Genomic DNA, 16,160 nt, shown 5'->3' with positions numbered 1-16,160 from the left:
CATTCTTGTAAAATGCCTGCATTCTTGTAAGTGTTTTCTGCTGGATTGTGGCAGTTTTTGTTTTGTGCAGCTTTTCGTTTGATGTTTTAGTTCAAGGAGAAAATCTTATTCTCCGTATCCCACATACCTATTGCGAATTCAGCGTGACCTGACCAGTGCAAATTAGCACATTTCTTTCACGTTGCATGCGATAACCTTTACTGTACATACTTTGCGAATCCTTTCTTCTTTATAACTCAGCTATAACTATTTATTAAACGATTATCCCACCATAGGCTTGAATTTATTGTAACTTAAAGACATTTGACATCCCAGAAATTTTCAAGTAAGTCACGTTAATTCGTTACATTTTGTGAAATTGGTGAAGATTTGTAGTAAAAACCCCAAAAATGGTCCAAGGTTTTTTCCGCGCTCTAATTTTAATATTTTATTTATATGTAGGAATATCATTTTCTCTGCAAGTCTGTGTGGCGCGATGCTTAGGACCAAATACACCTTATCGGTTGCACTTAATCAGTTTTCAGACGTATTGAAATGGATTCCAGGGTGTATTGAAGACACATTAAAGGATTATCATCCCTATTCATAAAGTAAATGATTTCCTATTCTTACGCTTTGCATCTCGGTTCAAAGAAAGTATGATTACGGTGTCATTTTGAAACCTCTCGTAGGTATGTTTTATAGTAGATTGATGAAGCATTTTCATGTGTCTTTTTTCATAAATTTGACGCTTTAAGGGGTACATTAGCGCCTTAAAAATTGAACAATTACATAAGTTAGAAACCAGATCATAATATTTTAAAGAAGATTCATATATCCATTTTATAAATAAATATAGAGTATCCTAGGATGAGCGAGTTCACCCATATTTTAACCCATAAGTTAACTCGAAAAGGGCGATGAGAAGTTCACTTGGGAATATTCTTTTGCATCGATCTGTATTCGCCTTGCTCTCGACATAGGTCTTCATTAATTAGAATGATATTAATTTTTGAAGTTTTGAAACTAAGATCTCATTTACTGACCCGCCTTTGGAACTTCAATTTTTTTCTTTTTTGAGCTCAACTCATGAAAATTGCCATGAATTGTTTTTATATCGCTTATGAGAGGATTTTTTTATGAAGAAACACTTATTAAACTTTTTATGTGTAGTATTAGCGTTTAGGAAGACGTGAGAGGAAAGGGAAAAGAGTCATTGACGCTTTGCAACTCTGGGCCAACCCCGCCTCAATTGATGTATTCAAGACCATAATACGCGTAACGTGACTGAAATGCATGAAATTTTTTTATATCAACTATATATGATGATATAAAAAAAGAGATTTAAAGATGGTTTCAAACAAAAAATAACTTAACAGCGGCCAGGTGGATGCATTATGTGATAACAAAGGAATTTCGTCCCGTGCTTGCTTTGACCTGATTGTGTTACTGGTATGACATTTTAAGTAATTTCAGTGGTTCCACGAGGGCTGTTAAATATTTAGACCCGTTGCATTGCTGCATTTCAATTCATCATATAAATGGCATCCTCGTAAAATGCAAGATATTCCTTCAAACATTTCCTTACATTGCTTCATGTAGAACATGAGACCCACCAGGACTCGACAGCGCTAATTTTGACGTTTTCTTTCTTGCTTATCTGTACAAATAAACAGGGAAATTTAGGGAAATGAGACACTTTGTAAAATCTTTTTCAAGTTTTGAAGAATATATTAAAAGTTTTTTGGTGTGTAACTTAAAGCTACACAATTATCAGGAAAATTGCTTAGGAATTTTTTTTAGAACCGTTAGAATTCCTTCGCTCTTATTTTTCGTGGAATCCATAGTAGTCACAGTTTCTTAGCTCCCTGATATGTGGTAATATTTCTTTCAACGAATGGAAAGCCTGTCATAATTCAAACCACTGCGTTAAGCTGTTGGCTTTTCACTAGTCTCAATCCTTTTCATCATGTCACATGACCCTACGTTTCGGAATGGCTTCATTTTAAGGGCGTTCAAAGTGATGTCTTCTCCTAATATGCCACAATACCCCTGGAATCATTGCATATTGCTACCGTGAATAATATTGAAATCCTGAACTGTGGTGAGTTATTTTGTCATGAGAAATTTTACTCTATTATTTCAGCATATGCGAAACACCGCTATTTAAAAATATATGAAGAGTTTACAACGGAAGAACTCCGAATGCTTTCTTCGGGAATGTGGGGATTCATGAGGACTATTGGTTATTAATGTCACCATTAAGAGCGTTTTCATAGCCCCGAGGCTGTCAACGGAATTTGGAACGTGGCCGAACGCCATCGTTTGGCGACGATGCGGTGTAGGTATTTCTCATAGCGAAGTTGTCTTCACTCTCGCGGCGGCTACCGACAGCCGCAGTTTTTCCACCGTATCAGAAGCGCAATACAGTTGATATATCCCATGCGAAATAGAGCTGAGTTAAGTTTTTGTGCCGTTTCACCAGTCTTACACTATCGAACTTAACACTTGGACATTGCCTTAATTTTGGAACTAATTGAAGAGAAATCTTGTTCAAATATTTCACTTTTTTTCTTTCGATAGTGAATATATCTCGTGATCTTAGCTCACCAGTTTGAGGGTTCGCGGTATACAGTGGCTAAAAATGTCGCCACTGTCATACGCTTAGCCTCATTGAGATCCTTCATAACTGTTCACTAAACTTTTTATCACTTCACGTGGTATAAACAAGGATTGTAAATTTGTTAACTGCACTCTATTATCGTGATGCAACTGATTTTGGCCATCAGGTTCATACCCTTACTATTTCGGTGACTTTTCCCGCACTGACGTGTTTTTTTAATGATTAACGGACTTTTTCTGTGGATACCCCACACAGGATAGTATCTCGTGATGGTCCGAAACCAGCTGCAATTCAATTTTATGTTAGAATTCACCAATATAATCAGTTTTATTATGAAACATTACACATAGTTTTTAACGAGTCTCAGAGTGCACCTTATGAATAATGGAAGTTCCCGTAGTTTTACAAAATATTCGAAGTTATCTATTCTTCGAATTCGTCACATTTTAACTCGGCGCCGTAAAAACACTCTTCAACTTAAGGTCACGAGTGAGGAGTCTCACAAGGAATGAATGTGTGCCATATCGAGTCTTTCAAATGTCTACTTCGCCAGTCAAGGCCTTCTTCCCACCGGAGCGTCGCCGGTCGGCGTGGCGCGCGCGGTGTGAAGTCCTCAGCGAGCATCAGGTCTTGTCGAGGTGGAAGTTTGTCATCACAGTATCATTGTCGTGACGGCGAAACGTGCTGTTGAAATGCACGAGTGTGTTGGACGACTCGCACGTGGAGACATTGCGTGCCATGCGGCGCTCGCCGGAAAGGCAGCAGCAGAACAGGTAGCGGTTGTAGTGCTTGCGGAAAGCCCGGCTCACACAGTACAGCGCTATCGGGTTGATACACGAGTTGATGAAACTGAGGCAGAAGCCGACGATGCGGAACACGTGCCAGTAGTCGTCGTACATGTCATGGGAGTTCGGGTAGAAGTTGAACCAGAGCATGAACGTGTGGTAGGGCAGGAAGCACAGGATGAAGATGACGACGAACGCCAGCACCATCTTGGCCACTTTCTTCCTGGCGCGGACCTGGGTGGATTGCTGGCGGGCTGCTTGAGTTACCGCCTCTCCCGGCATGTTCCTCGTACTGTCCTCCAAATGCTTTGCCATAAGGATGTAGAAAAATGCGATGATGATGAGTGGAATGGCATAGTAGGCGAGGAACTTGAGCATGACCATCACTTGGACGTAAGCTTCTCCGAACTCGGTCGGATAAGGGTAGCACACCTATGGATTGAAAAGAAAAAAATTAATCCATTTTATTTCATTGACGTACTGAATTAGGACATTTGGTACGAAAATGCACATTTAAATATATTAGTTTGTTCTTACAGGAGAAACGATATGATTTTGTTAAATGGGAAAGAATTTAAACTGTTTTTGGGCAAAAATTCATATTTTTTAATAATGCGATTTTCTACTTTTTGTAAATATTGGCAGTTGTTTTGGCAGCTTGATATTTCTCATGTGTAGACACCTGCTAACCTATTACTATTTAATTTTATCATTGACGCCATTGATTTTAACTTTAAGGGACCACTCTAAGCCTTAGTAAAAATTATGCTTTGAATGCATACATTTACCAGGCCCCACTTGCCGAATGTTCCAAGCATAAATTTTACGGGGCTAATCTCGCACCAATATGGTGGAGTTCAAGAAGCACGTTTATTTCGATATTTATCAAGGATACACTGCGTATTTAAAAATGTAGCTGGATAAGTAAATTATAAATATTAAAATTACATTCCAATTTATGAAGATTGGGTGAGACATATGGCATTAACAACGGAAAAAAATCATCAGTGCTTTACTCTGAAGCCTAAACCCAAGGCCTCTTTGATGAGAGGTGATTTCCTGCAATATATACTGCCATTTCCCACACATAAGACGAAGTCAACAATGAATTTTGCTTTCACCAAAGTTTCTTCTACAGTCTAAAATATATATATTATGTATCTGCTGATTTATTTAACTCTCCCTGTGGTACTAATCATATAGTCTATTATATTTCCAAGTTTTTCATTACCTATAGCATACTGAAAAGCATAGGAGAAAAACCGGTGTGAAGGAAATTCAGGCAAACTAGCGTAAAGAATTAATAATTGTCATACCATACCATCGTTCTAATACATTACAACATTAAAGCGGTCACACACCTACATCTACATTATACCCTGCGAGCCACCTCTAGGGCGTTTCACAAGGTAATATCCAATCACCAGCATGCAGCATGTAAAGGCAGTAACCAGTCCCACATGTGCACTACAAGGTCATATAAATATTACGCATAATAACAAAAAAGTGCGTCTTCATTCATGCAAAGCAAAATTTGCCAGTGGTTAGCTCTTCTTATACCAAATTCATGCAAGGTTAAAGCATTGAAAATTTAAGAACATGCAATGATTCAATCGTTGGATCCCATTATTGTAACTCCTTATTGAAGAAATATCCTTTTCTCAGAAATTCATCACCAAACACTTTCTAAGATATAGTTCTATCTACCAAGTACTGCAACAATCATTTATAGCAGCGAGGTCCTTTTATAAATACACTCTATCGAAATGCCCAAATATTTCTCTGAACGCAACTACATTCTGCGCGAAGAGGCGGATATTGCTCGTGACCACGGTAGTAATGTCATTAATGTAAATATCGAACGATAGAGGACGTATAATACATTTTTGAGGTACACCTGAATAACTTTTATAATATCCGAGCTCGCTCCCTCCAAAACCACCCTCTGCCCATGATTGTTTAATAAATCCATATGGAACATATTCCGTGCTTATCTGTGCCATGTACTTCCAACTTTTGAATCAGCTTAAAATGCGGAATCTTACCGAATGCCATCCTGAAGTCTAAAAGTATGGCATCAATTTGAACATATCTACGACACTCGGCTAAGATATCATGAAGAAAGAGAGTTAACTGGGTTTCACAAGACCTCCCTTTTTTAAATCCGTGCTGTTCTTTTGCTAACAGATTTTAGGTATCTAGATGGCTCGTAATAGGACTGAAAATAATATATTCCAATATTTTACAAGAAATAGAAGTAAGTAAGATAGGCCTGTATTAACTAGGCTTTTCCTTATTAACTAGGCTTTTCCTCATCCCCACACTTAAAAATAGGCATGGCGTTTTCAGTTTTACAATATTTATGGGCAAGGTGTTCTGTTAGGGATTTTTCAAACACTATTGCAAATGAAGTGCTATCTCAGCTTCTGCTCAGAGCTAGAATAAGATCATTGCCTAGAGATTTCTTGGGATTGATGGGCTTGAGTTATTTTTCTAAACCACCGCTTTAAATAGAGATAGAGGACATTTTTTATGATAGAGTAATGGCAAATGCATTGATATGTTCGTCAAGAAATAGGTAAAGACGCTATAAAAAAATGAATTTTAGACATTGCTCTATCTCGGTTGTTGGTCACTCTATCCCCTCGTGCATGTGTAAGCGAAGAAACTCTACCGCTTTTCCCTGTACCTAACTTGCGTTTGACCAGAAAACCTAGAAGCTGTCATATAAATATTCCTCCAATATTTTTGTTTTCAATACAATACACCTCAATAACTGTTCTCTCTGTCTCGTATTTCGATTTCTTTAATACTCATGCATACTCATGCAAACTTGTTTGCGCAAGCAAAAAGCGTTTGCTTCAGGGTTGAAAGTGCGCGTCTTTGAAATCATTCAATGAGGTGTGAAAGTTATCTACTTCTTAGTCCACTTCTTTAACCATTCACAATCCCCTTGTAGAATAAATGGACCCTTCCTCTCGACGCAGGCTTTCTATTGAAGATGATATATGGAATTTTCCGTGCACTGCCTTGTGGTCACTAATACCACCCGTCGCCTCAGTTCTGATGACGTACTCGGGAATATTCGCTGCTAAGAGGTGTCCTCTGTTGTATGAAGTGGTATGGAGAATGGAGTTACTCCGGAGTATATTATTACCTCTGTTCGGTGTATCTCCTAGCTGCCTCAAGGAAGTGGAATAAAATGTGTTAAGCAAAATTTCGTACAGGTCCTTTTTTTACCTCCATTAAAAAATATTTTCCCATTTATCGATGGAAAGTTGAAATCGCCGCCAATTATGTCAGCATTGCGATTTTTCTGAGAATTTATAGTCCTAATCTGTCACTCTAACTCCAACACAGAATTTAGTCTTAAATATGGTGGTCTATGGTACGCGCGTACATAGAATAGCTTAGCTGAGAACTTGATGGAGCACCAAACACTTTCCTAATCACTGCATGCAAAAGTCTCTGCTCTGCCTGTGATCTCATCTTTGACGTTAATGAGTCCTCCTCCTGTTCTCGTTTTTCGGTTATTCATGTTTATTTTTTATAATACCGGGGAGATCTCACTGTCGCGAATTTCAATCGATAACTAACGTTCAGTTCCTATGATCACATCAGCTTCTGTTTTTGGAATTAAAGAGTGGAAATAAAGTACTAAGTTTTCAATACTTTGTTATTATACAACCACGACAGATAAGGTAACTTTCATACGCGGTTTTGTAATATTTCCTGAAAAATTTAGTTTCTCAGAGTATTCTAAATCTGATTTTTCTGATTTACCTACTGACATTATTTTCACAATGGTATTTTCGATGTTTTAAACACGCTTTAATTGTTTGAACGGAACCTTTGACCTCATTATTTACTATACCCATATCAACTCTTCACTCTGCTGCACTCTCTTATCTAAAAAAGGTCTACAATCCTCACAGATTCTGCTCGCTACACATCCAGCAGACTCGGGCGTGTAAAAAGGCTAAGATAGCCACATGAAAGCGAAGTAAGTATGCAAGGTAGAGTCAACATAACTATTGTGATAAAAGTGCTATATTTTGAAAAAACTATTCTTCTTTCTGAAGAAAGTCAGGGAAACTATGTAGCGTTAACGCTACCACCAGTTATAAACAAAATATTTGTTCCGCACAGTACCTCACCTTGCCTTGTAAAACCGCTATCTTCGATTGGCTCATTATTGGCCAAGTGTTAAATTAAGACGGTTTGAGTACAATAAGGCGGATTGACTTAAATTTGATCTTCAGATAAATGTCAGGCACAATTGAAAACGTATAAATATGGAGAAACGTATAAATATGGTATAAAGTTGGAGAATACCTAGGTCTTAGTATTATCTTATCAAAGTTCTAACGAGGGAATTGACGTATATTGTTTCACCAATCGTGCGATAGTAAAACAATCTCGAGCAGGCATTAGTGAAGGATGATAATCCATTTTCTACAGAAGTAAAAAACAAGAAATGGAAATGTACGTGCGTACACCCGTCAACGACATCCAGAGTAGGCTCAATAAAATTATTTATGTATCATCTTGAAGAGGTATTCTTAGATTAGAGAGATTTAGATAATTATGTACCTTTGGTTTAGTTGCTACTTGTGTTTCTATCTTTGTTGAGCATAGGGATAAAGACTACTCTGATATTTAAGTTAGCTTGGAGAGGTGTTAGGTGCATACGTGTCGACGTTACTATTGGTGGCACTGATGGAATCGTCATGATTGCGTAAATATTTGGGCTGCAAAAACTCGAAAGCCTGAGAAAAATTATTCAAGCTACAATATTTTACTGTAAACACTTTTAAATGTTGAATTGGGATTGAAAGTGTATTCTAGAACATTGAGAGTGAAATGGACGCTAAAACACAGCCTTGAGTCTTACTGTCAATAGAAAATATATCATTTTAGTATTTCAAAATGATGTTTTGGAGCGTGATTGAAATTTATAGGAAAAAACGTTTCGAAGATGTGGAGTGAGGTGTTGTGTGATCAGTTTCCGAATGTGCATACCTAAAACGTTCTCCTTTAGGGTAAGAAGGGTAGCTCTTAAAATTCCATTTCAATGGGGAAAACAGCGGGAAATCAATATATGCCATGCGTAGGTCATACCATTTGTTACACTTGTAGCTAACATATCCTTTGAAAGTTTATGACCCTCTCTGTTGGGCGCTAAAGGTATTAAATATGCCAGTGGAAACTGGCGAGCTAAAACATAGTTACTCTTCGAAATATGCGTAAGAGTGAATCAATGTCTTTGGTTCATACATCTTTACCCCTTTGATATTCTAAATGCTGAGTTTTATGGATGCAAAATTTATGATGAAACGTCATAAAGGTTAAAAATTATTTACACAAAATGCTATTTATAAAAGACGTTTCTCGTAGTTATAACATTAAATGAATATTATCATCATTGGTTGTCTTTCATGGCGTGTGGCAGTAGGAGGCTGATTATTGAGAGCTTACTTAAGACTCTCCTAAGTATCCTAATATTCATCTTATTTATTCATCCAATTTTTCGGTGAACTTCATAGTGTCTGATCATTGCCTTCTGCATTTATTGCGATTATATACGATAAATGGGTAGTAATTGAGTGGTATGAATCTCATGATGTGAGTGATCGTCTTTCTCTATATGTTTTATGATTTGAAGACCTTTGGATCATTCCAAAGCGAAATTAATAGTACAATTAAATGGGATAGGCATTCATCATTGCTAAAACTGCTTTCTGCTAGCTTTAACAGTGGAAAATTCCCCGCGCAATGGAATGAAATTGAATAAAATTTAGGAATAAGTTTATTTTGTCTTGTTTGCCAATATCTATGTATTTTTTTAAAAACTTCATAAAATTGAGCCATTCCATAATGGTGGTATTCTTTTACATCGCATGAAAAATACTAAAATTTTAATTCTATGAAGTCGAACCTTACCTCGAATTTTGTTATAAATAAAATTTTCACTCATAGATAAAACACCGTCGTTTTCACGGTGTGGAAAATTGAAACTATGACGTAGAAATTCTGTTGTCGGGCGTTTAAAATTGTGGAATAGTGGTTCACATTTCTCTCGGTTACTACGCGAACTTTCAAAACGCATTAGGTTTTTAGGCTCAGTAATGATGCATAAGATTAATTATCTCGATCTAGATATTAGCAGCATTATATTGTTCATTCTATACAGTCTCTACACTAATATTTTCTTTTAAGAGTCGAGTCTTGAAAAATTCATAATTGATGGTTTTACTCGGAGAACTTTCGATGTTTTCAATAAGTGGTATTTTAGAGTCGTTTGAGTCCTCCTTCCTTGTTTGCTCATCTGCCTTTTATGTGACGGAAGTGGCTCTTCGTGTGGGTAATTGTGTGGACACAAAATTAATAGTTAACGACCCATGAAGCGACGCTGCGTTCTATGCCAATTATCGGTTTTTGTGGTAATTAGTGTTGTATCATGTTGCGTAGCGGAGTGATAAACTAACACTGTGAAATGTAATACGGTGGTGGTCATCAGAACAGTTTACGACAGCGCTTCGTGAAATGAGGCGGCATGAACGCAGTTCTGAAATTTTCTCTTCGCCTTAAATGGAACTCCATTATTTCTTAGAGCTAGATTTTCAGTTTGGAATTAACTTGACTAGGAGATCGGAGCTACAATATGCTTGCTGATAGTATTGTGTTAGATCTCATGTGCTGTGGATTTGACTTGACTAATGATGGATTAAACTAATTAGTTAAACGCAACATGGTTAATAGTTTTGATCTTTTGAGCGTCGGAGTTTAAGAAAGTCTTCATTGCTTTGAAAACTGAAAGAAGAAAGTCGCTTTGAAAAAATTAAGATTATTTGAGAGACGAACCGAGATATCACCATTTTCAGCGAGGTATGAATCCAGTTCCCGGACTTAGCCAGATTTTAACATGTTTTTACTTGTATGTTTAACTACGCTTGAAATTATGCGTTGGTTAAGTTTTTAATCCGTAGCTGATTATAACCATTAATATGAGATACAAATGAGTGATGCCCACTGCATTAGCTTAATGATGAAAAGTTATTGGTTTTATTCCACAAAATATATTAGAAATGACCAGATTAGGGGTAGAATGGTGAAAATCGGATGGGATGATTATAAGAGTTTTCAGGTGAAATTTGGGTCCGTTTCAATAGTGGAGGGAAAAAGAAGGTACTTAACTCATCGTTATAAGTGGCCTCTATAAAGTTACGCTTGAGGATATTTCTTTCTTCTGCGGAATAAAAATTTATTTCTGAGCCGAATATTTAAATACGATATTGTGATCTCTATGTTGAGGCTTCATTTTTTTATCCTCAGCAAAAAATATACATCATGTTTACCTTTCTACACTGAACCTTTTAAGAATATATGAATGGAGAATTTATTTTTTGGACCATTTGCTGCAACTTGAGAGTAAGGGTAAGGTGTAGTATGGACTACCTTGTAGTCTCCTCTCTGCTTGTAGTCATAATCATGACCTCGGAAAACACGGAAGGTTCTCAAATCAAAGAAATAAGGTCAATTAAATGGTATGTTTGAAGTTAATTTTCAGTTTTATGCAATATTTTTTTAAGATATGAGAATGAGATACTTATTCATATGGCAACTCTGATCGCAAAAGAATCAATCTTTTCGTTCTTTGAATCGAATTGGAGTAATAACTGGAGAAAAATTGAGGAAGATGGTAATTAGCAATTTACCCTCGAGGAAGAGTACTCGATATCAATTTTTCATGAAATATTTAGTATCCTTTTTTAATGCAGAGGCTATAATTGTAACAAAAGGTAGTTAAAAACTGGAGAGTTGTCACATTTTGGAAAGTGGAAAATTTATATCCCAAAATATGTAGCCCATAAATCATATGCAAATCCTGACCCGGTGGGAATCCCGAGTATTTTTTTACGCACCCTCGATGTGCGTAAAATGAAGTCTTCCTATTAGCTAGAAAATCAAAGCGAATTTTGCCTAATCTGAGATATTTTGATTTCAAGGATTCGCGCAGATCTAATTTAACGGCAGTTTATCTTTCATGTTAAGCAATTGGATATCTCAGCTTAATTAAAGGGTAATTCCAGAGTGACATTTTGCAAGTAGAATTATTAAAGATATTTTCAAATACTGTATAATAGGTAGTGAGTGGGACATTAGTTAAAAATTTATTTAAAGGCGAGGATTTAATATAGTTGGCAGTCTCTCTCCACGAAACATTTAAGTTCTGAAAACTTTCACAGAGGGAGTCTTGATCGGCTGATAACGTTATAAGGCCTCCCGTCCAACGACCTAGAGTGGTTACATTCTACTTCCTCCTCCTTATCAAATTCCCAATGGCTAACGAGTCAAAGATATGACTTCTGAAACTCTAGGAAAGGTTGGCAACCATTGCGTTTTTTTGGTTAGTGTGTATGTGGAGAAGTTTTTCAATGTAAACATGTTTCCCTGCGTCTCATTTTACGAGCGCATTCATGACTTAAGCTTAAAATGCCCTGAACTTGAACTTGACCTGAAATGTCCCACATTTGGCGGCATCATCGCGGGACTCGAGGACGCTGGTGGCTATTCTCGAAAAATCGTAGAAATTCAAAAGCGGTGAAAATTCTCCCATCCAGTGCTGGCACTCGAGGCTGCTGCTGAGACAGGTTGCTGTAGAGCTCACCCATGACTGAGCCACAGGCGTATGCATTTCGCTAATTCAGGGTAGGAAGGTCGGATCCTTTTTCCGCTGGGTAAAATCGCACCTCGAAGGCGTCTTTTAATGACGGTGTTCCAGGGCCTCATCCGACATTTAGACCCGGGGTCCTTCTGTCAGCAGGGAAACGCTCCACCTACTTGGCCACCATTCTGCCCCAGTGAAAACGCAGAAAATATGGATTCTACATTCAGGTAAATCATAGTCAGGAAGCTTCCTTAGGTTAATTCGCTGAGCGTGAGGAATTTTAATTAATATACGCAATGCTATATTTTGCTTAGTTTCAGATGTTGCCGCTATTCTACGGGCTCAAGTGGGTCGAAAGTTAGCTTGCACTAACATGCACTATTCACTCCTTAACTAACTGTATAGACTAAACGTAGATAGATACATTACCAAGGGCTTCAATAAATATCGAGCTGTTAGAGAATATTATTTAGCTAGAGAATATTATTTGGAAATAATTGTGCAAGAAGTCAACTACATAATGAGTGGCTTAACTGCCAGACGATGGCCGAGGATCTAAGTGTCGGGTAATTCTGGTTTGGTGATATGAATTGATGTTTGGGAATTGTAGCAATGAATGGCAGCTAAAAGGCATCATACGTAAATATGAATGCATAAAATGTATTACTTACGACATTATTATGGCTAAATACCAACAGAATAGCAAGATAAATCAGAAAATCGCCAACATTGCCGACGATTAGTCAATTTGGTTCGCTAAAGTAATGGCTTGGTATCCTCGGAGCTCTACTTCCGAATTCGGCCGATAGTTGGCGTCTCACTTGTCTGGATTTTCGAATTGTTCCAAAAGACTAGACCTCACCAGATGTTTTGGATAGGGAAATGTGTTTCGAGGGGATTATTCGGCGGATATACAGGTAAGAGATATACACAGGTCTACATATTTTTCTGAAGGATTTGTGCACCCCCTATTTGCCACGGTCTTTTCGTTAACGGATTCTTAGATGGCTTAAAGTGCTAATTTGATCACCTGTATGGTCCTGTTGTGAGTCCCCTCCAGCTCGTAGGACTTGACGTAGGAAAAAACAGCGGCTGGCATTGCGAATAGGAGCGCCAGCACCCAGATCCCGATCGCCGAGACAAGAGTGAGGGAGCCGGTGCAGAGACGCGTGCCCGCGTGCCGGCGCATCGGGTTCACGATGGCGCAGTATCGCTCAGCACTCAGGGCCGTGAGCGTGAACACGGAGACGCCGATGGACACGTCTTTGACGCACTCGGACAGCTTGCAGATGAGCTCGCCGTAGGGCCACGACTCGACCGTGTACACGGTGGAGGTGAAGGGCACGCAGGTCAGGATGACGAGCAGGTCGCCGAGGGCGAGGCTGAAGATATACGTGTTGGGGATGTTACGCATATTGCGGTTGCGTACAAAGATGAGCACGAGCGTGCCGTTGCCCAGCACGCCCACCACGAAGATGAGTGCAAACAGGATGGGCACAATGTACGTCTCGGGCCGCTGGCCGTACGGAACGTACTCCGAGTCTTCGGCTTCCCGGCAGCAGTTCCTGGGCTCGCCCATTGCGGGCTCGTCCGTCGAGACGTGGGGCATTTTCGGGCTTGGATGGCGTTAGCGGCGGCTTGGGGCGAGAAGGGCTGGCATCGGTCGCTGAGCCTTGGCCCCTCTCACTGTGGTAATCAGGTGTTTCCTCTTAGCATGGAAGTGGCAGTCCTGAAAGTATGAAATATTCTATTAAGGCCTAGTCACGCGATGCATTAACAAGTACAAGTTAAAATTTCTGCTTGAGACTTTGGCAGCGGTGAATTGGAGTTCTCTCCGTTGTTTTTTCGTGTAAGCTGCGTCGAAGTTTATTTAAGATTTTTCGTTGGCCTATGCTAGCCATCTTCAGGTCAGGTCTGAGTGCCGATGATTAAAAAAGAAAAAGTTCTTGACAAAGAAAAGCATTATTTCTCTCACATCATTTGGGAGGCTATTAAAATTGAAAACATAGCAGCATATTTCAATAGAGATGGTTTTTATAGACTAAAAACCGCCTATCAAAGACTCATACTCAAAAGCACGCCAAAAATCAAGATCCTCAATGCAGATTGGTCGCGCCACTGGGTGGCCACCCTGAGGATGGTATAGATAGAGGACCATTTCCATCTATCGAAAATCAGACCTGATATGAAGATGTAATAGCATAGGCCACAAAATGTGAACTGATTTCAACTTCGACGCAACTAATCCGAAAAAACAATGGAGATAACATGCAAGTAAATTTGTAAATGCATGAACGGTTGTGTTGGACCGGAATGGAACTGTAAATGCATGAGAAAAATTACAACAGGTTCGACTTTCTGTTCATGCATTTGCACAATTTGGATGTTTACTTGGTGTATTCATTACCGGCGGCACTTGTACATTAAGTGATATAGGTATATTTAGCGTTTAACATGGTCTGCATGTTCGAAGAAAAAATTGTTACTGTAAACCCTAAAATTTAAGTTCGTCCATTATCGTTTTCTATTTCATATTTTTCCATGTAATTGACGCGGATAGGAGTGATAAACCATATTTTAAATTTGTGCCAATATAAGCCACACTCTTTGCCAGTTACCACAGCCATTGGTTTACTTAAAGTATAGTCCTGGTCAATTAAATCGTTAATCTAAGTGGCGTCGTATCCGTGTAAATTTCGCGACAAAGTGAACGAGCTCTTTCTGTTTTTGTCGATGGTTACTCATGTAAAATATTAACAAGATCGCTTTTCGGATCCTGCGAATGTGATTAAAAATGGAATGGCAATATCCTCCGTCACTTGATCCAAGATGGGTTTGTTAACTGATTCCAACGACGTATTATTGTTTTTATTTTGTTCACTTCGGTTAGGAATTTTATTTCAATAAAATTCAATGTACACGAAGAAGTATTAGGATTTTAATATATTTCGAGGTAATTCATTCGCTAACTTTTTACATTTTGCTACAATAATACCGCCCTAAAGGGTTTCATTATTGGCCTCAGCTTTTGGCTATTGTTTGAAAATTTCTTTATCGAAAACCTCACGTCATATTGTCTTTTAATTTATTATTTCGTATGCGCCTTCAATGTTGCACATGCAATTCCAGTAATAGTCATGTACCTTTTTCGAGGATTCTATTTTCAACTGTAATTCGTATTTCCTCTTTCTGAGGGAACTCAAATTAGATTTGGAAAGATGTTAAAAATAAATATGCTAGTTATGCCGTGCTATGCGTAGGAACTGTAGTAAATACGTGTTTATGATTCCTTTTAGTATTTTTTTCGGCTATTATTTACTGAACATTTTTCCTGAATCTACATGATGGGAAAAAAATCAATTAATAGGTGGGCGAAACAGAGATGAGTATGACACTTCAAGATGGCAGGCAACGCTCTCAAAACGTCAGGAAAATCAACCCATGAGCCCTGTGGGAAAGCCGAAAACTCTTCCTATTATCGATTCGTCGGAAAGCAGGAGATACTGGAATTTGTCATTCGTCGACTCTTTGCGTACATAATCCTCATCGGCTATAAACGCACTACCGCCATGTATACATAATGATTGATAGCGTAGTTAATTGTCCCTATGCGATCGAAAAAGGCGGAAATCATCTCAACTTTGCAATGAATCTTGAAGTTTCTGCCTGAAAGCATTGAATTAGGGAGGGGATATCTAACATTTCGGCTTTGAGCCGGAAAACATCGTCAGTCCTCCTATTCATTTCCAATTATCTCTCTTTCCTCGAGTCAGGGTCGTCAAACCACCGAGAGAGACTGGTTTTATACATTGGCTCGAAAGTAGTCTAGATGCTCACCTTTAGGGTTCGGGTTTTTCATGGCCAGGAATGGCCTTGAAATATTCTGAAATATCATCTTAATGATCTTCAGTGCAATATGAATGAATAATTACATGATATATACCGATAGCACTGTAACTTTTGATGTCTTCCAACACTGTCACTCTTTGAAGCTATTAAAGGATTGTTTTGTAGACTGTAAACACACAATATGGAATTTGTATTCGTATGGGGCATGGAATTTAATAAAATATGTATACTCCATAGCTATTTTTTCAAACCC

At 38.4% G+C, this 16,160-nt stretch overlaps 1 protein-coding gene across 1 annotated transcript; it reads right to left on the bottom strand.

The window, feature by feature from the left end:
* Positions 1-2,883: 2,883 nt before the first annotated feature.
* On the bottom strand, positions 2,884-13,779 carry LOC124171770 (neuropeptide CCHamide-1 receptor-like). The gene is made up of 2 exons (XM_046551078.1): positions 13,089-13,779; positions 2,884-3,819 (listed from the first exon to the last, which is right to left on the bottom strand). The coding sequence occupies exons 1-2, from the start codon at positions 13,665-13,667 to the stop codon at positions 3,226-3,228; spliced, it is 1,173 nt and encodes a 390-aa protein (XP_046407034.1). The 5' UTR covers positions 13,668-13,779; the 3' UTR covers positions 2,884-3,225.
* Positions 13,780-16,160: the final 2,381 nt, after the last annotated feature.

The sequence above is a fragment of the Ischnura elegans genome, chromosome X (genome assembly GCF_921293095.1).
Source record: "Ischnura elegans chromosome X, ioIscEleg1.1, whole genome shotgun sequence".
Taxonomy (NCBI): domain Eukaryota; kingdom Metazoa; phylum Arthropoda; class Insecta; order Odonata; family Coenagrionidae; genus Ischnura; species Ischnura elegans.
Note: the sequence above shows the minus strand (reverse complement) of the source record. Positions and strands in the feature narration are given on the sequence as shown.

Bases quoted from the DNA above. Each gene is read 5' to 3' on its own strand.
- LOC124171770 (XM_046551078.1), bottom strand. From the start codon at position 13,667: ATGCCCCACGTCTCGACGGACGAGCCCGCAATGGGCGAGCCCAGGAAC. The intron at 3,820-13,088 runs GTGATCAAATTA...TTCAATCCATAG, and splicing joins CTCACAACAGGACCATACAG to GTGTGCTACCCTTATCCGAC.